Source organism: Denticeps clupeoides, chromosome 7 (genome assembly GCF_900700375.1).
Source record: "Denticeps clupeoides chromosome 7, fDenClu1.1, whole genome shotgun sequence".
NCBI lineage: Eukaryota > Metazoa > Chordata > Actinopteri > Clupeiformes > Denticipitidae > Denticeps > Denticeps clupeoides.
In genome coordinates, this window is record NC_041713.1 from 22,965,859 (window position 1) to 22,984,097 (window position 18,239).

The 18,239-nt window shown below is 43.1% G+C and overlaps 3 protein-coding genes across 4 annotated transcripts; all 3 read right to left on the reverse strand.

The window, feature by feature from the left end:
- Positions 1-297: 297 nt before the first annotated feature.
- On the reverse strand, positions 298-7,594 carry spns1 (SPNS lysolipid transporter 1, lysophospholipid). The gene is made up of 13 exons (XM_028985841.1): positions 7,450-7,594; positions 4,196-4,425; positions 4,048-4,113; positions 3,784-3,920; positions 3,556-3,707; positions 3,409-3,475; positions 3,195-3,334; positions 1,986-2,138; positions 1,656-1,845; positions 1,516-1,581; positions 1,218-1,316; positions 936-1,104; positions 298-865 (listed from the first exon to the last, which is right to left on the reverse strand). Exons 2-13 carry the CDS (start codon positions 4,398-4,400, stop codon positions 795-797), a joined length of 1,515 nt encoding a protein of 504 aa, XP_028841674.1. The 5' UTR covers positions 4,401-4,425; positions 7,450-7,594; the 3' UTR covers positions 298-794.
- Positions 7,595-8,433: 839 nt separating this feature from the next.
- Positions 8,434-11,616, reverse strand: nfatc2ip (nuclear factor of activated T cells 2 interacting protein). Of its 2 annotated transcripts, XM_028987342.1 has the most exons (9): positions 11,477-11,616; positions 10,981-11,097; positions 10,848-10,902; positions 10,298-10,397; positions 10,077-10,160; positions 9,464-9,716; positions 9,172-9,316; positions 8,852-8,964; positions 8,434-8,705 (listed from the first exon to the last, which is right to left on the reverse strand). In XM_028987342.1, exons 1-9 carry the CDS (start codon positions 11,573-11,575, stop codon positions 8,544-8,546), a joined length of 1,128 nt encoding a protein of 375 aa, XP_028843175.1. In that variant the 5' UTR covers positions 11,576-11,616; the 3' UTR covers positions 8,434-8,543. The 2 variants fall into 2 exon arrangements, with proteins under 2 accessions (XP_028843175.1, XP_028843174.1); XM_028987341.1 differs by lacking the exon at positions 11,477-11,616 and having other exon boundaries at positions 10,981-11,282.
- A 776-nt stretch (positions 11,617-12,392) lies between these two features.
- On the reverse strand, positions 12,393-15,824 carry sgf29 (SAGA complex associated factor 29). Its single transcript, XM_028987005.1, has 10 exons — positions 15,753-15,824; positions 15,436-15,515; positions 15,283-15,358; positions 15,126-15,198; positions 14,493-14,557; positions 14,280-14,409; positions 14,045-14,191; positions 13,034-13,069; positions 12,794-12,956; positions 12,393-12,709 (listed from the first exon to the last, which is right to left on the reverse strand). Exons 1-10 carry the CDS (start codon positions 15,781-15,783, stop codon positions 12,593-12,595), a joined length of 918 nt encoding a protein of 305 aa, XP_028842838.1. The 5' UTR covers positions 15,784-15,824; the 3' UTR covers positions 12,393-12,592.
- Positions 15,825-18,239: the final 2,415 nt, after the last annotated feature.

The window sequence follows — 18,239 nt, forward strand, 5'->3', positions numbered from 1 at the left end:
ACATTGCTTCTCCAGCTCCACCTGTTAAGTTTGGAATCGTGAAGAGCAGGTCTTAACCATGAAAACACACACAGGATATAGGTAAGGCAGGTCGTACGTTGGCACTGGTGGGACGAGGCATAAACGAGACGACTTCTCTCCCACCTACAAACAGGAAACCACACCAACGGAAGGAGATCATCATCTCCCGCCGTTCAAGAGAGAGAAGCTGAGCAGCGAGAAGAGCACGAGGAGGGACACAGGACCGCTGAGAACCAAAAGCAGACAAAAAAAAAAAAAAAACAGCTCAGGAATTATTTAATTTTTAATTTGAATTTTTAAAAAAATTACAAAAAAGATCAAAGCTTTAACAAAAACTAGAATGCAAATGCCACAGAAGAGGCCTTGTTTATCAGCTGGATGCTGTATTGTAATGTCCATATATCAGCATTGCTCAGTTCCAATCAGGGTGGGTTGCAGTGGCATTAGCAGACATGTTCAAAAACAAACATCTCAATGCCAGTCACAAAAAAAAAAACACTTGCATAAAAGTACTCCCTAAAATCTTTCTAGAACCCCACCCCCACCCAGAGGAACTGCCCGGTGAAACAGTGGGGGTCCAGCAAGAGGTAAGCACGGCTGAAATTTATTCAACAGCTCAATTAGTACTCCAAGCATAGTGTTACAGTCCTTATCAACCTAATTACATTTTCAATAAATACAAAAGACATGAAAAGTTAAAAAGCACTAAATGAATTATTGTACTATTAGTGGTCTCCCATAAATCCCTGGATTAAGACTGACTAATAGCTTCATCAAATCAAAACACTTGACACAGGGACTTTGGTGGATCGGCCTCTCTTGGGAACCACAATCGGTGCATCGTCTGGTGAGAGAAGCTCAGATCAGGCACAATAAGGAACAATCAGCAACACCGTAATTGTCTCACCACTCACCTGACTGTACATAACTCTCTGCAATGTGCCGGTCTCGCTCAATGAAGAGCGCGGTGGCCAGGAAAAAGGCCCCGCCCCCAACGGCTACAAAGGAGCACAGCAGCAGAGAGATCTGCAGCGAGCGGAACTCCCACACATACGAATCGGACTGCTTCAGGGAGTCGGACACCTGGAACACCAGAGCAAACGCTGACGCAGGGCAGTCCGAACAAAACCAGAGGGACAGCAGGAGCTGAACAGGCTGTGGGGCAGGAGAGGGAGGTGAGATGAGATGGCACCTACCACTCCAATCAGATATGGACTTCCTGCATCTCCCATGAGATGGGACAAAACAATCTGAAAGGCTTCAGCAGTGGATCGACGCGTAGGAACCACAACGTACTGAGCGGGAGAGAGAAAGAACACCCATTAAAAATGGAGGACATGGTCCTTAATGCAGCTAAGCCTGTAAAATAATAATCATAGCAAATAAACCTGCTTTTGAATATGCACGAACACATGAGTCACTACAGCATCTTTTGGACAGTGTTAAGAATAAGGACATGCAGCTGATATTTCAGAACACCGAGTGCACACTGACCAGCAGGATGTCTGCTACGATGGCCCAGTTCATAGACAGGAAGGTTTCTCCAAAGAAAATGAACACCTGCAAAAAATGGTTCTTTTAGGCTTTCATATTCATGGTTCTTTGCATGACAGTGGGGAAAGGCGCAGACGTACATATGTTGCAACGGTGCTGCCTTGCGCACAGACAACCGACAGGTAGAGGAATGGCGCTGCAAGGAGTAGTCCTGCCGCGCAGACCAGCGGGTCAGCCCGCGGTGTCCACCTCTTCAGCCAGCGGCTCACCGCCACGCCACTGGCCACTCCCAGCACCCCCGTCACACAGGTGATGAGGCCGAAGTACAGGCTGCGGGCAAAGGAAGCATACACTACAACAGCCAAGAACTCACGCGGGGATCTGGGGGCTGCATTTTGAGGGGAGCAGAGAATTTGATCTTGAGAAATAGCACAGACTTGTCTAGGTAGGCAAACATCGGTGACTATTACCTGTCCGAGTTGTCGCAGGGTCCTTGCACACAAGGCTGTTTCTCGCCAGTGAATATGGCAGCTCTGAAGAGGAAGGCTGGAGCCCAGAGGGCCAGAGATCCCGTTACAAATGCCACGGCCGTGAAGCCAAAGGTGGAGAGTAGAAAACTTGGGCTGCAGCAGAGGGAGAAGAGACCGAAAAACTGCATGTTTAAATACAGCACACTGACCAGCACTCTGGTCAAGCAAAGTCCACCCATGCCATTAACCCTGAGGGCATCTATGCAATCAAACTGCAGAAACTCAAAATTCATAGCAGTGGCCTCTAGACCAGGGCGGTCGTATTGTATTATATAATATATTACATTAGAATCTATACAGAATGTAACTATTTTCTACTCTGAAAGCACGACTACAGTAATGTATGAAGGAAGGTTTGATCAACCATAAATATCAGTCACTCCAGAAAAGCTTAAGTTCCTAGCAGGCAAGGAAGTGGACCCGTAATCGGAAGGTTGCCAGCTTGAATCCCGAACTGCCGAGGTGCCACTGAGCAAAGCACCGTCCCCACACACTGCACCTGTCATGGCTGCCCACTGCTCACTAAGGGTGATGGTTAAAAGCAGGGGACACATTTTGTTGAGTCACTGTGTGCTGTGCTGCATTGTTTCACAATGACAATCACTTCACTTTCACACTGAATTAGATGTTCTGTGATAAGTCAGATGACCATTTTGGTTGCACTAATAAATGCAGTCTGCAATAACCCAACTGATCAGAATTTTTTAATATCTTAATCAATTAAATCACACAGCACTACTGAATACCGGTAGCATCTGCAGTCAACATAAAACCACCGCCTCATCATGAGGAAGTTGCAAGGTACCGCTATTCATTTACATTTTTATCTGTTAATATCACTGGCTGGAATTCAAGGGTATTCATAATCACCCTTCAGCCATACAGCATAAAATTCTTAATCCAAAACCTGAACATACATCAGGTGCCATCTTAATGAATGATTCAAAGGTTCATTTCCCAAAACTGTATTAGTATAAATGTTCACAAATGTCACATTCACATTCAAATGCATGAATTTAAGGGCTGATAATATGCATGTTGGTTTTCTAGGGCAGTTGTTACCAACCTTTTTTTTCTCTGAACCTCTCCTTTTTAATGTACTAAAAACATTAACAATTTATTACATCCATATAGTATAAACTCACTCACTTCCTACAGAGTGCCTGAATGTCAGCCAGCCAGGTGGTCCGGGGGAGGCTGTGCTCAGACCGGGACTCTACTGCCCCCCGTTTGGGCTCCTTCACCAACAGCAGCAGCAACACCGCAAACAAACCCAGACCTGGAGTCACCTGACAAAGGCAGAGATGTGCTCATGCACAGAACATTCAAGCACAAGCACACTGCAGAATGCATGAGGACATACCCGCAATGCCCAGTGCCAGTCTCCAGTCATCTCGTTCACCCTTGACCCCACAATGTAGCCCAGCCCACTGAGACAATAAGAGACATTTGCAAAAAATTTAATACATTAACACTCTACTCAGGTATCCTGAGTCAAGATGCCTCTTACCTGCCAACTGGGATGGCAAAGTAGAAGAGTGATAGCATGTTGGTCCTTTTCTCTTTCACAAAGAGATCTGCAATGATAGTGGGGGCGATAGTGGAGTAACTGGCCTCACCAACACCCACCAGTCCACGGGTCAACAACAACGCCCAGAAATACTGAAAGAGAAAAGCATTGATTACCATGAACCAATACTCAAATGCACGGTGGATGCATGATGAAGGACTGACTTACATCTCTGGGTGTGTAGGAACTGGCCAGGGTCACTAAAGACCAGAACGTGATGCCAACACACATGATACATTTCCTGTTGTACCTGTCTCCCAGGTACCCAAAGAATGGAGCCAAGAACATGTAACTGCAGATAAAAACTTGGGGAAGGAATAAATAAGTAAATAGAACGTGCATTTTATATGTTAACATAAAAGGCCACAATACTTGTGTCTTTATGCATTAACACAGTTGTATGTGCTTGTCATGGGGTCTACAAATACACACCTGTCTGAAGCAGCCCTGAGTTACCATCGTTGATTTCAAAGAACCTCTCAATATCAGGGAGAACCCCTATGATGAGAAAAGTGAGAGATCAGGAATGTTCGGTCTCTAGCTGAGAAGTGTACAGCAGGGGACGTGTTGGGAGGTTTACCTGCCACTGTGAAGCGGTCCATGTAGTTCAGCAGGTTGATGTAACAGAGAATGATGACTGTGAGCAGTGCTCTTCGCCTGGACACCCCGCTGGCAGGCACCTCTTCCTCCTGCGGTGACTGGGGTGGAGCTCCACCCAAACCATCATCACCATTGTTGTCCGTGAAGAAGGGAGTGGTGTCAGCACTGGGGTCAGTGAGAGACATGTCTCAGCAAGAAGATGGGGGAGGACTAGAGGGAAGAAGCAGAACTTATTGAAGCAGTCTACAACTGAAAGGTTTCTATAGCCCTGTTTGTACGGTGGCCCCGCTCAACACAAATGCAAAAGCAACAATGGAAGTTACGAGCACTATGTTCCTATATCAAATATATAATGTTGCATAAGTTCTGCATGAGTCGGCCTCATCATGAATGGTAATGAGAACAGAGATCTGATCCAATACCAGAGATCTGATACATCTTTGTTTTTCTTATATGCAATATATGTATATATACACTATACATTTATGCATAGTCGGGGGGGGGATTTAACCCCTGCTGAGTTTGTAAGGTGTGCAATACTCAGAGACATGGCCAAGGTAAGAAAGGCTGAAAGACGACCACCACTGAACAAGACACACAAGCTGAAACGTCAAGACTGGGCCAAGAAATCTCTCAAGACTGATTTTTCTAAGGTTTTATGGACTGATTAAATGAGAGTGAGTCTTGATGGACCAGATGGATGGGCCCGTAGCTGGATTGGTAAAGGGCAAAGAGCTCCAGTCCGACTCAGACGCCAGCAAGGTGGAGGTGGAGTACTGGTTTGGATTGGTATCATCAAAGATGATGAACCCCTTTTCGGGTTGAGGATGGAGTCAAGCTCTCTGAACAGTGTCTGGGAGGCTGTGGTTGCTGCTGCATGCAATGTTGATGGTGAACAGATCAAAACACTGACAGAATCCATGGATGGCAGGCTTTTGAGTGTCCTTGCAAAGAAAGGTGGCTATATTGGTCGCTGGTTTGTTTTTGTTTTTGAATGTCAGAAATGTATATTTGTGAATGTGGAGATGTTATATTGGTTTCACTGGTAAAAGTAAATAATTGAAATGGGTATATATTTGTTTTTTGTTAAGTTGCCTAATAATTATGCACAGTAATAGTCACCTGCACACACAGATATCCCCCTCAAATAGCTAAAAAACAAACAAACTAAAAACTACTTCCAAAAACGTTCAGCTTTTTGGGTTCATTGAGAACATGGTTCAATAATAAAATTATTCCTCAAAAATACAACTTGCCTAATAATTCTGCACTCCCTGTATAAATAATGTAAGTTTACATTTGTTGTTGCAAATAAATATAGTTAAAATTCATATGGAGTTTTTTTAATCCGTTTATAGTGTACTTTTATACTATTTATTTAGTTCCCACTTGTGGGACTAATAAAGCATCATATAATCTTAGGTAGATTGAACGTGTCACAGTGGAATTCACATAAATGCAGGTCAGCGACCTGCGGATCTTTAATTAAATTAAACATTCATCACGTCATCAGATTTTTTCATGCATGCATTTTTGTGATTGTTTAAATAAAAAAAAAATTAACAAAAAGCCAAAAAACCAACCCAACTCATTTGCACATGTGCAAATTTGCGAATCCCCGCAACTACAATCTTCACCATCTATGGTCAATAAAAAAAAATAAAAATTGGTGGTACGATCGTCAGAGAAATAATCACAATTATTTTATGTTAATTAATTTCACAACTGTATTAACATATATAACTCACACAAAAACCTATCAAGGTTTTAAACTTAAGAAGAAATTTAAGAAGCTATTTATTGCAGCTTTTTGGACTGAAAATATAAATGAGTAAATAAGTAGCACAGCTCGTTTGTTGCAGCCATAACATTAGTTCAAGTTGAAGTTCTTAAAGGTGAATGTTCACGTTTTCTGAGTTCAGCCTTGAATGCTGAGGTGATAGAATATTGCCACTACTGCACAATCCGTTCCTCTTTGCAGCAGTGGTTTTTTGGAGACTACAAAAAAAAAAAAAAAAGTCTGCATGATGATCTCAGGATGGTGCAATAGTGTTGGATCCTTTGGCCACAACATTTTTCTGCAAGCTCTGCAAATGGGTGACTTGTCCTGGATATCTCCTTCAGCATCTTTCAAGCTCTTCCTAGGTGGAAGAGTCCCATTGTTGGTTGTCTCCCATTGGCCATGATCTGCTTAGGGCGTTCTGTGCGTTTCACTTTGTCCTCGCGGGTCACGCTATACCGCTGTGTTTCAAACCGGATAATCCCGGTAACCCTAGCTGCATGTATAAGTTGGGTTTTTATTTCGTTTTTTGAATTTTTAATTCACCTTCAACTGCGATTTGGAGTTCTAAATATTTTCTTTGGATAAATTAAGTTTCACAAGCAACATACATATCCATACATGGATACTATTTTTTTTTTTTTAATAAATAGCATACAAGTAATATAGTCATCTTCATATTACATTTCAAAAATAATTTGTGGCCCCCCGTGCTTTCTCTTTTGTGAAAACTGGGTCCAAATGGCTCTGAGAGTGTTAAAAGTTGCCGACCCCCGGCCTAAAGCAGTTGTTCCCAAAAAAATTTTCCCTGAAGCCCTCCTGCCAGTGTCTAAGACAAGCCAGGCCCCACAACCCCAATTCCTTCCCATTTAGACACATTAAAAGAATAAAATGATTCATTATGAACTTAAATGTGAAAAAAATAAGCAGATGTTGTGGGCTCCTGTTCTTAATCTCCTTGTTTTCACCAGGCCGGACCACCTTTCCCACTGGGTCTTGGTCCAACCGTGATGCTCATGTAGGTACTGTTGGTGGTGGACACGGGAAGCATGGGCTGGTCTGCAGCTACACAGTCTAAATGTAACAATCCGCGATGCCGATGGCCTGGTCTGTGGATTTTTATAAAGTTTTTATCCCAACAGAAGGGAGGTTTAAGAGTCTCGGTGAGGAATTGTGAGGGTGATCAGCCGCTCATCTCCCACGTGACACCTCACAGACGCGCGCTCACGTGACGGCAGAGCAAAACAGAAACGCAAACAGGTCCGTCTAGACTCGTGATGAAACCACCAGCACGCCAACGACAGGCTGACATTCCATCGGATTCAACAGTCACTCATAAACCAAATTTAAAAGGCCACACAGTCAGCCAAAACATTGCTAACGTGTAACCTATTGCTGCGCCATTCTAGCTACACGACAACTAGAACGCATGTCGGAGCGCTGTTCATGTTCACCTGCAGATTCGTCTCCGTCCTCCGACATCAACTGGGGGCTGCCTGGACTCGTCCCGCTCCTGCGTATCGGCGAGTTGTTTTCAACACGGCGGCGCCATCTTGCCTTCCCCGTCAACTTCCGCTCTGCGATCACGTGGCCACGTTCACGTGCGCTTCCTGTGCAAAAAACCGCTGACCTTTCCGTCCAGAATTACATTAATCATCAATGTTTCGCCAAGACATTGTAGAGAGGATGAGACAGTCTGAGCGCTATGCAAATTCTTCTTCAGCACATGGGTTTAAGGTCTGGACTCTGTGGTCGCCATGTGTGAACCACAGTTTGATGACTCCTGTATTGTGTAATATGCCTGTGTCACCAGGGATGACCACATCAGACAACATCTCTGATCAATGGTTTTTGAAAGTGAAGTGATTGTCATTGTGAAACACTGCAGGACAGCACACGGTGACACAACGAAATGTGTCCTCTGCTTTTATCCATCACCTTTGTGGAGAAGTGGCCAGCCATGACAGGCGCCCAGGGAGCAGTGTTTAATGAATAATGTCACCTTTGTGATGTGCAAACTACTGTGTCTAGTGATGGCTGAATATAAATCGGATCATTTACTGTTCTGTTATAGAGGTTATAAAGTACAGTGGCGTGTTTCCAGATTTGAAGAGTGCCATTACAGCACTCAGTTCTATTACTGCATTTTTCTGTTCAAAATATGTCTGACTGTTGTAGAATGATTAGAACGTAGAATGAGCAGTGTGTGGGGACGGTACTTTGCTCAGTGGGACCGGCAATCTCCTTAACCGCTAGGCCACCACTGTGCCTGGAAAATTGCATGTACACAGTCCAACAAGCTTTAGGCCTTCAGTCTAACGCTCTCCCAACTGGTCAAACGTATAATGTTACACAGAGGTTGTCCCAATGCCTTGAGTACTTTTCGCATCGGTGGGAATCCGTAATATTTCTTCCAGTTTTTAATAATGCATTACAAAGTCCTTAACCAAATTTTATTAAATTGCTTCACTGCACACCAAGACTCACAGAAAGTGGAAATGTGTTGTATTTTAATAAATAACTAAACAATTACAGCATGATACTGAAGCTACACCCACGCCTCAATGACATCTCCATCCTCCATGTCAAGATCAGAGGGTGTCTGGCTGTGAGTGACTCTGGATCCATCAAAGAGGAAAGATACCCGTTGTCTGGTTCTGTTGTCCAGACTGGAGACATACTGGCTAAATATGGATCTGAGGGGCTCATCCTAGGGTAGGAAGGGAGAGAGTATTTCAACCCAAACTAAATACAAGTGACAAAGGCATCAATCAATCAGTTACAATATGTCAAGGTTGGAGTAAAAAGAAAACTAGATGAGTATGTGACCTCTGACCCTTCAATTGTGATACTAACTTTGCGAAGTGAGTACTCCTGAGCTGATCCTTTCTCCTTGCTCTGCAGTCGCACCGTGATGACATCACTATGTTTCCCATCACCTTTTCTCTCATCAGGTATTACAACACAGTCTGGTCATATTTAAAAATGGAAAACAGCAGTCAGAACAACCTTTCATGCAGCTTCCAGTCGGTTTTACACTCTTTTAACTAGACAACCCACTAATTGCATAATTGCACAAAACAATGTGATGTTTTCATTCCATGAAACATATATATACATATTTTACAGAGGCCAACTAAGATACAATAACAACAATAATAAAAAAGAATAACCACCTATGATGTCAGCAATGGTGAGCCCCAGCTCACTGGCTGTTGAGGTGACGGAAAGCTCAACTTCCTTCATTAGCAGCAGGATGCGGTTTGGCGGAACACCGAGTTTGACAGACAGTTGGTCAACTGCATGAGTCAGGGGAGCCATCTGAATGCAGGAAAAAGGTTGGAACACAATATGCATATTGTATACAGGTCTTTTATAGACAGTAACATTATAAAACACAATGTACAGAACTGTGTACTCTATTTGCACAGTCTGCTCTGAAGTGACACACGGTAAGAACCTCCTCACCGACTGCACTGGGATCTTGAGCAGTTCAGTCCGACAGCGGAACTTTAAAGAAATCTGCCGGGACTGCTGACTGACGAGGTGGGGTGATGGACCTGGCTTTTTATTCTGCTGCTGTGCCGATGAGACTAAAACAATGTCGTCGTCATCATAATCATCGTAATCACCGGGTGAAAAAGATTTTGCTGGAACAGACTCTGTCTTGTCACTTTGCTTTATTATAGAGTCGATGACACTCAAGGTCTTGTTTATTTCCCTGGGAAAAATTAAACAACATTATTAACGATATTTCACCAATATTCCCTGTTATGAAGTTTAAGGGATAACATTGGTGGTCTGTATTTGGAAAATTTCTACAATTTCCCTTGTCACTATATTATAAACGGATTAACAAAATGAACAAAACAATAAAAACAAAAAATGATAATATTAATATTGTAGTATTACTTAACTGTGCAAAAACCTAAAGCATGGCAGCTCAAGCAGAGTGTGGCAATATGACAAATCTATTTATTCTATTATTAAGTAAGAATAATCTTCAACCATAATTTAGGGTAAATATAGTTAGTCCCTGAAAACCTCTATGGCAGAGTAAGAGATGAATGATCCTGCCGACCTGATTTTCCGATTTGCTCGTCGCGTCAGTTTCACACAGGCTCTGCCGAGGGGTGGAGGTGGAGACGGGGAGCGAATGTCGTCCCTCACAAGGAAAGAGAAGGGTCAAGTTCAAACAGGCGCTAGATCACGTCACTGCTTCCATGTTACATAGGAGTCTTCTGCTTGCTGGTGAGGAGATTTCCTAAAGAAACATGTGGGTTTACTCCAGTTCGTACTTACTGAGGTTTGTGCTCCTCCTCCACATCCACATCCAAAACCTTCGTTTTCTGTTTCTCCAAAAAGTCTTGTGGCAAAAGAGCAGCCTCCTCTTCATCTACATCTATAAAAAGATATTATGAGGGTTATCGTGCTAAACGTCGGAGGAACACCATATTGGCAGTATGTCAGTGAAGATTCTCAGTCATCCAGGTGAAAGTGTCTGAACGCTGAGTCATGGCAAGTGGACTTCTTTAAGGTAGAGACGTTTCATTCTGCATCCACATAACTGTCATTCTGAAAGAAGTTGGCTTGTGTTGGATGCAGAATGAAACGTCTTTATGATGGTAGTAGCCTAGCGGGTAACACACTCGCCTATGAACCATAAGGCCCAGGTTCAAATCCCACCTACTACCATTGTGTCCCTGAGCAAGACACTTAACTCTGAGTGTATCCAAGGGGACTGTCCCTGTAACTACTGACTGTAAGTCTGATAAATGTAAAAATGTCTCTACATTAAAGAAAGAAGTCCAATTGCCAGGACTCATATTGGCGGCCACGCTCATTCCTGTACCTATGAGATGCGCGGCTTTGAGGAACGCTGGCTTCAGCTCCAGGCTTCTGTCGACCTGAGAAGAAGAGACTGGCCGTTCAGAGGCTGCGCGTCAGGGTGCGACTGATGCATTGTGGGTGCGCCGCGCGTCTACCTTGCTGGAGTAAATGGACACCTTTGGGATGGCCGAGGGGTCGAGTATGCGTCGGCGCTTTGGTGGAGGCTTCATGGTGGGGGCTTCTGTGTCACTGCCACTGTCGGAAATCTGGATCTGGAAACACGCAGAGAAAACCGTGCATGTTGTCAGAAGCAACCGGAGGCGCGCCCGTCGAGCCGCTCTGCGCATGCGCAGTGCCGCAGGCGCGGAATTGACCAGGTTTACCATGGCCATCCGTGTTTATAGCGGAAATACATGTGTTGAAGAGCAACTAAATCGGCGAGCTTTTATATTGCACCAGCCAGTCATGTGGCCGGATAGATTTTATTCTTAAGCCGGAGTTTCAGCGTGGCCTTGCTTTTCAACACCCCCCACCCGCGTCTGGACACAAAGTCGAGCCGACACCCGTTTCCCCGCGACACACTTATATTCCGCGCATATATTCAACCGGCCCTTTATCCGCGATTTGCTAACAAGGTAAAAAAAAACGTACCGCTTCCGCCATCCGGTGAAGATGTTGGCGTTCGGGGCGCGGGATTATGACGTAATCGACGACAGCGCGCTTCGAACGCTTCCCAACCCCGATCAACATCAGTGATTAGCTTGTTGAATCCCGAGCTTAACTCTGCAGCCCTTAAATCATGTCGTGTGACAAGATTACTTTATTACAAGTTTGCTAGATAATGTTCAATTGTTTTCCTTATAGAAGCCTGCAGACCAGGACCAGCCGACACAGGAACAGTTTCTTCCCCCTCGCCATCTCCCTCCTAAACAGCTGATACTGTAAATCTCTTCCATCATTGCACAATGCACTTTATGTTCACTTGTATATAGGATTTAGTTTTTTTGCCTATTTAGTTCATAAAAAGTAGATATAGCTATTTATAAATCACAAACAAATCCACAACTTGTACAATAACATATACCACATCCTTGCACATTGTTGTTTTTGCCTATATTGTACTTGAGAGACACCATCTACCGGAATCAAATTCCTTGTATGTGCTTGCACTTACTTGGCCAATAAACACGATTCTGATTCTTGTCATGAATCGGGACCGGAGTCTCGGTAGTATCGTACTGGCAGCGCCTTCCCCGCTCACCATCATGCATTTACATTTACAGCATTTACCAGACGCCCTTATCCAGAGAGACTTACAACCAGTAGTTACAGGGACAGTCTTCCCCTGGAGACACTCAGGGTTAAGTGTCTTGCTCAGGGACACAATGGTTAGTAAGGGGGGTTTGAACCTGGGTCTTTTGGTTCAAAGGCTACTACCACGTCATGCACATCTATTATTATATATGAATAACTGGTCGCATTCTCAGTGCTGCTGGTATGTTACACATTAATCAATAACAGACAGACCACCACCACCACCACCACCACCACTCAAAATCCACGTTAGTGAATCATAAATGAAAACAATTTTTCATTTTATGTAGAATTAAATCCTTCAACAGAGAAAACAATCAACAGTATAAAAACACAGTATGATCGAAACATAGTCATATACCCATAACACAGATCTACATTAGCATGAATTTGACATAATACAGTTTATCTCTAGTCACTAGGTGTGAAAGGCTCTTGTCCATCGTTTCTTCTTCACTTTTTCTTGTTCTCCTTACAGGCCACAACGTATCTCTGAGCGACATTGAGTGGGGGGGAATACCCATCAGCATACGATGTATCTTCAAATAGGACTGAATAATCATCCTGGGGCTGGAAGAGCAGAACATGCGGACACTCAGGCATCATACAGCTACAGTAGAAATAAAGCCATAAATAAGACAAAGTGCTGCTCACCCGGTGTGGAGGCGTGTGGATGAGTGCTCTGTAGAAGCAGGTGGTCTGGGGATAGAGAGCAAGTACTAGTTGGTCCTTGCTAAACAGTGCTTCTGGGTCTGTCTCTGGGTTTGCCTTCCACTGTGGCAAAGGAATTATCCTGCGCCGGCTCAAAGTGTGCCTCCTGCAGGACATACAAGTGGAGGATTTATTGAAGTATTGATGAAAAGGATTCGTGAGAGGACAACATTTAACACTTACTCTTTTCCCTCTTCATCGATGTCATCAACTTCATACCTAAAGAAAAGTTGAATAAAATTAATTAAAATGGTAATTTTTGGTTAAAATAGATATTAAAAATGTGATCTTGGAGCTAAAAAAACTTATCAAATCTAATTATATGAGGAGGGGGAAAAAAAAAAAAACAAAAAACTGCTTTGCAGTCCAGAGAGCTGCAGCTCAGGCGATCAGATCTGGGATTTGTCCTTATGATGTCATAAGGGGAAAGGTTAGCTCCCATTTCTAATGCTTTTTTCGCCCAGAATTTCCTGTCCCTCCCCTAAAACATTATCTCCATCGACAGTCATGGTTTCCAAATGTATGAAGCATTGCAGTTGCTCGGTGATTATATGTAAAATTGAGCACAAACATACTTTTTTAGTTCAGTCACGCAAGACTCTGAAGAACCAGTGGATTCATTTGTATTTTTTTCTGGAAAAACGGCGACAAGACTTCCTGTCATTGTGTTTGGTGAATGGTGTCGACTACGTCATTTCCAGCGAATGCCCCCTGAACTTCTATAGGCCGCTCTCCTCCTTGTCCCGCCTCTCTCCTCCTCATTAGCATTTAAAGCTACAATCACCGAAACGGCGCATCCGGGGAAATCTCATTGTGGGACTGGATGAAAGTGGCTGTAATTCTGTAATTTGTCTGAACTTCGGAAAGAGACGTGAGATACTGTATTAGGGGATCAACAAGACCGAAATAAAAGCAAAAAAATAAAAAATAAATAAAATAATAGGGGACCTTTAAATATACATACAATAACAATATTTATACATGTGATAAATAATGGAGTTTGCAATGTTTCCCTGATTTTAGATTTTCCATAACTTTGTATAAATGTGCATAAATTAAGTGTGTTCTTCCCTAAAAAAAAAAAAAAAAAAAAAAGTTTTTAGGGGCGACTAATACAGTTTACTTTCTGATACTGGTTTAAAAGTAAAATGATAGCTTTTGTATAAAGCGCTGTAGGCAGGGCAATGCTTTTACTTGTTGGTCGAATGGTTATAGCTGACCACCTCCGCCAAGATCCACTGCTCATCCCCATCAACCGCCTTCACACGTGCTGCCACCTTATCTCCTTGCTTGGCCACATAATCGCTGTTTGCTGGAATAGCACCACAGAGCGGAGGAGGACTGGAGAAACAGACATAGTTTGGTGTGGGAGGAAAAAAAAAACAAAAAAAACACTTAAAAGACAGCACACACTGCTTTGGTGCCCTACCTATCACCTGGTTTGCCAATCCATAAAGGCAAAGTCATGGCTGACTGCTGTAGAAGGGTCATCAGTACCCCCCTCCTCATGGTCTTCCTGGGGGGGTCACTGTCACTGTACACTCCTGCCATCTTTGCAGCTAATGCAGAAAGAGAAACAGACGGCGATGCAGTTTCACACTGACTGTAGCACTCTAATATGTGTACACACACACACACTCACCTATACGTCTCTCTTCCAAAAGCGATTTGATATCTGCAATTTTGTCAAGCGCATGTCGAAGTATACTGCAGTAGACAACAAACACCATCAATTTCACAATCTCTAGAATGATGTATTGTTATCAGCAATGTACATTCAAGAGTCAAGAGAGATTTACTGGCATTACAACAGTATACACAGTCTTAAAATGCTGTTTCACACAGTCCTGCCATTACAAAAAGAAACACACACACACACACACACACACACACACACACACACACATATAAAACGATTACACTATTTAAGGAAAATTGCACTGAAATGAAACTAAACTTAAATACCTATTAACACTATAAAACTTTCTGTACACTAAACAAGGACGTCATCATATAAGACGCTGAAAGTGGCTGTGCATTGTGCAGTGGACTGATTCAAGTATGCAGAATATTTCAAAAACGACAAACATCAGCAAAATGAGCAGATTTAGTGTGTAATGTCAAAAGGTGCCCAAGACTTGGAGTGCATTGTTGTTAAGTAAGAATACACTGTCAAAAAACAACATGTACACGTGCGCACACACACACACACACACACACACACACAGACAGGGTTTCATGCTACACGCCTAATGTGGACTGGTGGTGTGACTACCTGCATTCAGCCTCAGCATCTGCCTTCGCCGTGGTGTACAGGCCCCTGAGCTTGGTCCGATAGTACGGGGAGGCTGGAAGGAAGGGGACGGAGAACACGTCAAATTCGCACGGCCAGGCAACGCAGGGGAAGACTGGGGAGAATGACGGGAACCCACTTTTGTTCTCGGTCTGCATCCTCTCGTGCGTCTTCTGTATGTTGAGAAGGTTGTGTTCACTGCGGGATCGCTCCTCCTGTAGTGGCGAAAGCGACGGAATTGGTTTAAAAGCGAAGGCCGCTGGAACATGGGCGGCGTCCAAGCCCAGCGTACCTGCGTCTGCTTGATGAGTTGATGTAGTTCCGTCAACAGTTCCGCTATTTTGGTGTCCGCTGAAACGAGAGCCATCGTGCCTGGAAAATAAAATGATTTCAATACTAGCCAAAGACACACAAGCAATGTGTAATATTTCCACACAAAAAAAAAACATTAAACGTCCTCAGCCGCAACTTCTGACCACAGAGCAAATTTGATAAGCGGGTAATCTCAACAGTATTTAATCAACCAGTCTGCTCAAAATTCAAGATGTTAGCATCGTGCAACACGACTAAACGTTTACACAATTAATGTAAACTAAGAGTGCATCTAACCGGAACGATAGCCAGTTAGCTGGCACGCCATCCAGGCTGCTACGGCAAGCGAAGAGGGACATGTTCTTCGCGTTCGGCCAGGCAACTGAAGCATTGCATTTTGGGATCTGTAGTTTGTGTGTTTTCATCGCGTCATATCGCCAGGCCACAATAATTGCCTCCAATTTGACACCCCTGCTCAGTATTTAATATTGATATTTACTCTGATAACATACTGTGTGTCGATTTATTGCTGTCAGATTGTGACCAATTAAGAAACTCCCATGTTCTCACAAAGTTTATTCATAATTTTCTTGATTTAGTTTTTGTCCTATTTATCTTTTCCTGGTGCCATATGTGCCACTGTAACGCTGGTGTGTTGGATGCTTTGCACAGTGGAAGTTATGTAACTGTATGTAACTTTTTCTGAACTAGGTATTTGTAATCTTCACACAAGTGGACTAGTTTTGGTTTAGTTTGTTTTAGTTTTGTATTTTACTACAAAATATTTTTTACTGGAAACCTCTTGCCAGGTCCTTATATTCTGAAGCTCCAAATCAAACACCAATTTTCTGTTTTTAAAGCTGCTCCTCTGCAAATGACAGCATTAAAAAAGGTTTAGAAAAAGACAGGATCAGTGTCCATAGGCAGATTACACAATTGAATGTAACAGCCTGCAATTCTACTTTTTAATTCAAACGTTTTATTTAGTTATTAATTTTTAAATATAACATTTAGCATTTTACAACTGTAGTTCAATTGGATCCTAAAAAATGTATGGAAAGAGTTTCAGATGATGCGGTTTCAGTATATTGTGTATAAATCAGACACAGGCCACCCAGATACTGTGACTCTCTTAGATACTGTGACTGGTCTTCAACCTTCCAAAATTCTCCACACCGCCCCACTTCTACACTCCCTCCACTGGCTCTTAGTAGCTGCTCCCCCGCATCAGACTCAAAATACTGATTCCCCATCCTACCTCGAAGGCCTGATTGTACCTCACGCTGCACCGCGCACCCTCCGACCCCCCAGTACTGCTCACCTGGTCCCTACACCGCTGAAGGTGCGAGGAAGACCCTCATCTAGAGGCATCTCTGTCTTGGCCCCTACGTGGTGGAATGAACTTCCCCTACAGAACAGCACAGTCGCTGAGTATTTTCAAACGGCAGCTTAACACCTTCCTCTTTAGAGAATACTTAGACTAACTTTCTTATAGTCTGACTTATGCAAAAAACAACTACAACCAAGTGAATAAAATGATTTGTATTAGTGGTCTTGAGTCTTAGTAAACCAGAATTGATCACTTCACTGACAGTAACATGAAAGCACGTTGTAAGTCGCTCTGGATAAGGGTGTCTGCCAAATGTTGTGAATGTAAATGTAATGTCTCAGCAATGTGGAATGTTGCCGTATTAAATGTCAGATTTTTTTTTAATGAACAGATGGATGACCAGATGGATGCTAAGCTAATAATTGCAATATGGGATGTGTAAGTGCAGTGTTTGCACTTTTTAACTGTGTGGAACAGGATCCGGACCGGAGTTTAATTGTTGTCCTGTGTAATGTTCCCTAATCGTTTTCACCTGTGTTAATTGTATAAAGCTGCCCTGTTCGTTTCTGTCCACTGTCAGGTCTTTGAAGTTATGTTTCCCTGTTCACCAGTGTCTACGTCTCGGATGTCTCCCCTGTCTTGTGACTCACAATTAAACCCCGGTTTCGTGATGTCAGATGAAAGCGTCCTTCATTCCACGTCTTCTCGTCATCCTCTCCGTTCACCCGCCGCGTCATGCCCGCATGGACGTGACAATTTTCAAGCAAAATATCTTGAGATGTACACTTGCCTGGCATGTTTGGTAAGATAGCAAGTGTAAGGACGTATGTTTGTGATTTAGAATGCTGCACGGTTGTAAATTCCCTGACTTTCCCTGTCTGGAAATGCCTTTACTGAAATTCCAGAAATGTCCAGACCCGTGTATTTACTATGTAATATGGAACAGTGCAATAATGTTACATGGAAACATAGAAATAGAAGAGCTAGTGTGTGTGTGTGTGTGATAGTTGTCTGGCAGTGAGTGCATGTGAGGGGTGTATGTATAAATACATTATAATTTTTCTTAGTCTAGCACCCAACAATCTCCGAGCATGCTCTTCAATGACAAGTCTAAGCCTTATCAGGGCTCTTAGTTTGTAAACTCGATATTCTATAGAAATCGAACGAGAATTGCTGGTGTCTTCCTATTGTAAGTCGCTTTGGATAAAAGCGTCTGCTAAATAAAGTAAAGTAAATAAAGTAAAGGGGTGTGTAGAGTCCTTCACAATGCTGCTGTACTAAACCTCCCCAGTCCGTAATAGTTTGTTTTAATATTTTTTTTAAGGCTGGTACTGTGGAGCAAACAGAAAAGAAGGACGGAGGTGCCAGTAATGAAGATCCCACTGATGCGGCAGAGAAAAGAGAGACAACACAGAGAGCTGAGCAAGAACAGCCACCACCTTGCAAAAAGACAG

Bases quoted from the DNA above. Each gene is read 5' to 3' on its own strand.
- nfatc2ip (XM_028987341.1), bottom strand. From the start codon at position 11,217: ATGGCCATGGTAAACCTGGTCAATTCCGCGCCTGCGGCACTGCGCATG. The intron at 10,903-10,980 runs GTAGACGCGCGG...TCTTCTTCTCAG, and splicing joins TGTCCATTTACTCCAGCAAG to GTCGACAGAAGCCTGGAGCT. The intron at 9,317-9,463 runs GTGAGGAGGTTC...TCCTGCATTCAG, and splicing joins TCAAGATCCCAGTGCAGTCG to ATGGCTCCCCTGACTCATGC.
- spns1 (XM_028985841.1), bottom strand. From the start codon at position 4,400: ATGTCTCTCACTGACCCCAGTGCTGACACCACTCCCTTCTTCACGGAC. The intron at 1,846-1,985 runs GTAATAGTCACC...CTTTGCCCGCAG, and splicing joins CCCTGCGACAACTCGGACAG to CCTGTACTTCGGCCTCATCA. The intron at 1,105-1,217 runs GTAGGTGCCATC...CTGGTGTTCCAG, and splicing joins GTCCATATCTGATTGGAGTG to GTGTCCGACTCCCTGAAGCA.
- sgf29 (XM_028987005.1), bottom strand. From the start codon at position 15,783: ATGGCGTGCCAGCTAACTGGCTATCGTTCCG. The intron at 15,199-15,282 runs GTGGGTTCCCGT...CCTTCCTTCCAG, and splicing joins GATGCAGACCGAGAACAAAA to CCTCCCCGTACTATCGGACC. The intron at 13,070-14,044 runs GTAAAAGCATTG...ACTTTTCTTTAG, and splicing joins TATAACCATTCGACCAACAA to GTATGAAGTTGATGACATCG.